General features: G+C 47.9%; 1 protein-coding gene across 2 annotated transcripts; it reads right to left on the bottom strand.

Annotated features, from left to right (window-relative positions):
• Nucleotides 1–1,010: 1,010 nt before the first annotated feature.
• Nucleotides 1,011–4,658, bottom strand: Ddit4l (DNA-damage-inducible transcript 4-like). 2 transcript variants are annotated; one of them, NM_001389274.1, is made up of 3 exons: nucleotides 3,637–3,782; nucleotides 3,240–3,381; nucleotides 1,011–1,562 (listed from the first exon to the last, which is right to left on the bottom strand). In NM_001389274.1, the coding sequence occupies exons 2-3, from the start codon at nucleotides 3,328–3,330 to the stop codon at nucleotides 1,072–1,074; spliced, it is 582 nt and encodes a 193-aa protein (NP_001376203.1). In that variant the 5' UTR covers nucleotides 3,331–3,381; nucleotides 3,637–3,782; the 3' UTR covers nucleotides 1,011–1,071. The 2 variants fall into 2 exon arrangements, with proteins under 2 accessions (NP_001376203.1, XP_063137163.1); XM_063281093.1 differs by having other exon boundaries at nucleotides 1,013–3,381; nucleotides 3,637–4,658.
• Between the last annotated feature and the right edge of the window lie 792 nt (nucleotides 4,659–5,450).

Below are 5,450 nucleotides of genomic sequence, written 5' to 3'. Positions count from 1 at the left end.
CTGCAAATATAAGTACATTGGTAACTAAGAAGAAGTGTGAAGTTAAGGAGAGGTGAACCAGTTCCTAGAAAAGGCCAGAGAGGAGCTGACACCCACGTGATGAGATGCTTCAGTGCAGAGGAAGCATCTTAGTGGCAGAAAGCAGCAATATTACCCCAGTGGGTCTGAAAGGGGCGAGATCTGAGATTACCCTTCTCCATCAACTGTGGGCGAAAAGCCAGTCATTTTTAAAAAATCCAATTAAAGACAATATAAAAAATGACAACATTCAACAGTTGATAACTAAGAAAACCAAGTTGACATAACACTGCAAAGGCACTGAAAGCAATCGTGTCATCAATACAATAAGATGTACACTTTTTGTCTCTTGGGCACGGGTGTGGGGAGAACACCAGGCAGGGAGGCCGTGCTTTTGTTACTGTGACCATTATTCTCTTTATGTAAGATGACCTTTTAATCAAGCTCATCTATATAACTGTCCCCTCTTGTGTAAAAACTCTTCAAATTCAGGTAGGAAGCTGGAAATGCAGCCCTCTGTATGTTTTGATGGGCTGGGCATCAAGTAAGGTCCTGTCATTGAGAAGATGACTCTGAGAACAGGGAGAGAGGGAGGGAGGGAAGGAGAGGGGAGAGGGGAGAGGAGAGAGGGGAGAGAGAGGGGAGAGAGAGAGAGAGGGGAGAGAGAGAGAGAGAGAGAGAGAGAGAGAGAGAGAGGTGTGCACGAGCCCTGGGCACGTGAAAGTCAAATTAGGCAAAGTGAATCTTTTTCTGTTACTAAAACTACCTGCTAAATGTTAGACAGAATATAAAATTAAAGGAGCTTGCTTATTTCACTCCCTTATCTCATGTGGACATATATGTGGGCAATTTGCTCTCTTGCATTATGTCTTAAAAGCCAGGAAAAAAAACCTCAGCCTTTAAAGTGGGTCGCTATGGGTGAGAAACACAGAAGGAAAATGGCCTAAATCTGGGATTCCCGGTGAGGGCAAGCAGGCAAACTACAAATGACGGCTGGATAGCTCCAGAGGTTTATTAGCCACTCATTAGGGACCTTTAATTGTTTTTTCCTCCTCAGCACTCCTCAATGACTGTCGTTCCAATCAGAGAGTACAGTTTTTTCTTAACAAGTCGAAATCCCGAGCTGAGGATCAGAGTTCGCCTAAGGCCCGACGAGAAGCGACCTCCGCTAAAGAAGAAGTCCTTGAGGCTGGTCCAGGAGCAGCTCTCCTGCTTGAACACCAGCGTGAGCTCAAAGGTCGGCACCACACTAGCATCACACACAATCCTATCCAGCTTTTTACACACATTTTCAATTTCCAAGTTCACGTGCATAACACAGCCCCGAAGGCCGCAGGGCTCTGTGGATGAGAGCCGCAGGACATCTTGGGCAATTCTCTGGGTCAGTTTCTCAGGAACCAGGACCTTAGAGCAACCGAGTTTGGTTTGCTTTGACTTGGACAGACAGTTCTCCAACATTTTAACCAAATTCTGGCATGTTGTCTCTTCAAACACCACCTCGTTGAGGTTGGGCTCGGGGACGACATAATCCCAGTAGTCGAAATCTGAAAGAAACGAAAGCTTTTGAGAACAGAGAAGCAAGGTCTGCAAGGTCATTACAACATTGTAGGTCCAGTCACTTCTAGCTTCTGTATCTAACTTCTTTCGATCCTGCTTTAAGCTCATCTCAATTTGCTATTAACCATGTAAGGAATAGAAGCCCTTTAACCTTTCAGGTCTGAAAGCTCACCCATGCCCCAAAGACTGAGAAACAAAGTGAATAGGTTAATCAACCCTTCTTTAGATTTTCTTGTCTACCCACAGTCTTGAGGGTGATGTGACTCTACCCATGCTCATCCAGGATTCCTTGTGATTTCCTTTCTCCCTTGCTCTCTCTGTGGGGTTTTCCAAGTTTATTTTAGTATTTCCACAGAGACCCTGACATGCAGAACATCTGGAATAGAAATCATTACTACTGCTTCACGAGGGGACTGCTGGTGTGCAGAATGATTTCAAGGGCTTTAAAGTAAGCCTGCCACAGTCCTAATGATCTACCAGCTTTTCATTTTTCTTTAGAAGCCTTTACTAGAATGGCCCAGAGGTCCAATTTTAGCTTTGACCTGTTGGATTCAAGATCGCTCACAGAGGGGAGGACTTTTGAGGTTCACGAGGTTATTTATAACTGGGCTGGCTAGGATTTTCTTAGCCGAGCAAAACAAAACAGACCAGGGAAAACAAAGTTAGGTTTACTCAGAGGAAAAAAGATAGCCCTGCCTTTGGTCACCTACCTTCCAAATTAACCCTACTACTTGGCAGGGTGCCACACCACACTGAGGCCACAGAGCTTCTTCCCGGGTCTATTGGCTTGGCTTTCCATTTCATGTGCTCACTTAGGGCCCTGCTTGTTTTTTTGTTTTTTGTTTTTGTTTTTTAATTCCAATAAGTAGATTCCAAATCCCATCTGCATTTTATCTATATTTTATCCACACTGAAGACAGACAACTTTAGAGTTATCTTATAGATAAAGAAGATCCAAAGAGCTTTTGAAACTGAATATATGCTCACCCCACTCTTTGACAGCAGAGTAACCTGTCAAATTGGAAGTTGACATTTCAAGTTGCAAAGGATGATTCGTGTAGAACCAGGGCTGTTAAAGTTTCCCTTTGACATTAAGACTGGCATAGAGGGTACATTTCATAATAGAATCTTACTTAGTAACGAGAAGGAGAACATTGATAAGGGAAGGCTAGAAGTCCAAAATATCACACTGTGGGAAAGCAAACCGAACTGGGAACATACACTATTCTGATTATTTAATACTCTAAAAGCCATACTAACATGGTAACAAAACGCTGAAGGGTGGCTCTCTGGAGATGGGGAAGAGAGGGATTAGGTGGCAAACAGGCAATGGAGAATTTGGGAGGAAAATGATGGTTCCGGTCACACAAGTTAAATGCATGTCTTAAAACACAGCCAGCTATATGCTTGCTGTTCCAACCACGAGATAGGGAACTTCATCCTCAAGAACCTGTTAGCAGACTGGAGCAATGCATTATTCTCCTTACGTTTGTTTCTGGTGGGCAGACAATGCTAAGGAGTTTAGAAAGACATCTCAGATGGGTTTCATAGTCCTCTCTGTCTCTAGGAGGAAATGAAGTCTCGCGCTCTCCAGCAGGGACGCTTACACTAGAGAGGGGCTGCAACCTTCGGATAGGAAAGAGGTGGACAGCCCGGTGACTCACCACTTAGCAGACTCCCAGGGTGAGAGCCACCGTCCAGCAACTCTGAAATGCTGGCCGTGTTCTTACTGCTCAAACTGCCCGTTGCAACCATGGTCAACGGCTCTGTTTCCCTCGCGGAGCAGAACGGATCTTTCCCTAGACGCTGGGAGGAAAAAAAGTGAGAGAAGTTTGCAAAAGCACACAAGAAGTGCACAGGCTCCTCAGAGTCCAGGCATCGCCAGGGTGAACTAGCCCAGGCACTGCCCTTCCAAAGGGAGGGACCACCAGTCTTAGTAACTCAAGTTGACAAAGCCCTGGGAGCAGAGGCACCAACTAAAGCAAACAGGCTGGAAGTAGCTGGAAAGTCAGCATAACTGGGAAGCGCCCCTGCCCAATCCCGCCTCCTCTGGCTGCTCACCTGCGGGATTTCACCAGACGCTGAAGGGTAAACCGAGGCAGGCGCCCCCTATTAGCCCGATGCTTGGACAGTGGTTCCCTGCACAGTCCTGCAGTGAGTCCAAGGCTTCGGGCCACCGCGCCCACCAGCACAGGCTGCACCCGGCCGCTCCGCCTCCGGAATGGAGAGAGCTTTATAGGTCCCGCCTCCCCTCCTGGTCGGCACGCCCACCTGCGCCACTGGCCGGGCTCGTGCCCTGGCCCGCCCCTGTAGGGTCAGGTCACCTTTCAGTTCCTGCCAAGGAAGGGGCCCAGGCAAGCCCCTGGGAGTTGAGGATCAGCCTCGCGTTGGGCAGACACCTGCTGTTTGGTTGTTGGTGGTTGGCCATTGGTCACCCACCTAAGGAGCATCTCCCTTCGGCCACTAACCTAGATTCTTTGGTGTGAGCCCCTACTCACAGTTTGCCGGCTTTCAGGCTCAGCCTGCTCAGGTCTTGGCTGAGGAACTTTTCAGGCAGCAGGAAGCTCCAGGTCCTGTTAGCTATGACCCAAAAACTTTGCTGTGTCATCCTGAATAAGTATTTGGCTAAGTTGAGACCGTGTTCTGTGAGCATCCTTTATGCCCAATGTTCTGACTCTAACCCATCAGCTCCAGTCCGCACCCAGTCTCCCGCAGGTGGTCGGATGTGGTAAAGGCTCTCCAACTTCAGCTGCACTCAGGAATCAATGGGGCATCTTTTGGGATACTACATCTGTGACTAAACCGTTTTTCTCCGCGGCCAGGGCGAGCCTAGCCCTGTTCTAAGACCTGGCTTCGAAAGGCACAGAACTTGAATTGAAGAGGGCCAGTGCCAAGAAACTAAACAAAACCACTAACAGGATCTCAGTTGCCTGCTCCAGCCGCAGGATAGTTTTGAGCAATTGCTATTCCCAGAAGCAAAAGTTCCTGGTGGGCTTGCTTTGGAAGGAGTTTAAGCGTTAGTGGTCTTCAAAGGGCTTGGGGAGAGGGTGGTGGTGCCTGAGAATAAAGAGTTGTCCTGCTGGGATAATCTCTGCTACTCTTTCCGGGGAGTCCTGAGCAAGAGGCAACCGAGGGGCTGGCACACTACTAAAAGCAAGATGCCAAACGTTTTCCTTCTAACTTACTAAGCCACCCTTCCTGTTGCCCTGTGCCAGCGGCACGGGGTTTGCAATGGGTGGGCATTCCCAGCGATGTTGCGTAGGCTGCTGATGTTGCTGGGGGATCAGAAAATGAAGAAACTGAAATACCTGGGGGGGGGGGTGTTGGGGGGTGCTCAAGGCGAGGTTCCAGCACCACTCCCGCACTTTGGGTCCGCATGCGCAAGGATCAGCAGGTTAGGACCTTGAAAAACAGTATCAGCTGTCGAGGCTAAAAACTCTCGGTAGGAAAAACAACAGAAGTGGTAAAGGGTGTGATAAACAGATCAGTGGGAGGACACTCAGAGGCAGAGCAACAGAAACTAAAGCCAGCTTGAAGGTCCATTTTTAACTCTACCGAAGCAGCTGCACCGCTCAAGGTCAGGCAGGCTCAGGAACGGGATGCTGATAGGTTGGGGCGAGCAGATTTCCACTTCTATTTTAATAACAAAAGTGGAAAACAAGCAATCCCATTTAAGCCAGTTAGAAAGGGTCCTTCAGCAGCCACAGAGCCTCTCAGGTCCTTATCTCGTCAGCCTTGTTAATGACAGCTGCGTCTTCCCTGCTTCAGGAAATGTTATTAGTGTTTTGTTATTAGTAGTTATTAGTAGTAAGTGATCAGAATTGACACGGGCGAATAGAGAAAATGCACATTTCCGGAAACTCAGGGCATTTAGG

This window comes from Rattus norvegicus, chromosome 2 (genome assembly GCF_036323735.1).
Source record: "Rattus norvegicus strain BN/NHsdMcwi chromosome 2, GRCr8, whole genome shotgun sequence".
In the NCBI taxonomy this organism is placed as follows: Eukaryota; Metazoa; Chordata; class Mammalia; order Rodentia; family Muridae; genus Rattus; species Rattus norvegicus.
The sequence above is the reverse complement of the archived record's forward strand: the minus strand, read 5'-3'. Positions and strand labels throughout refer to the sequence as shown.

Bases quoted from the DNA above. Each gene is read 5' to 3' on its own strand.
- Ddit4l (XM_063281093.1), bottom strand. From the start codon at position 1,683: ATGAGCTTAAAGCAGGATCGAAAGAAGTTAGATACAGAAGCTAGAAGT.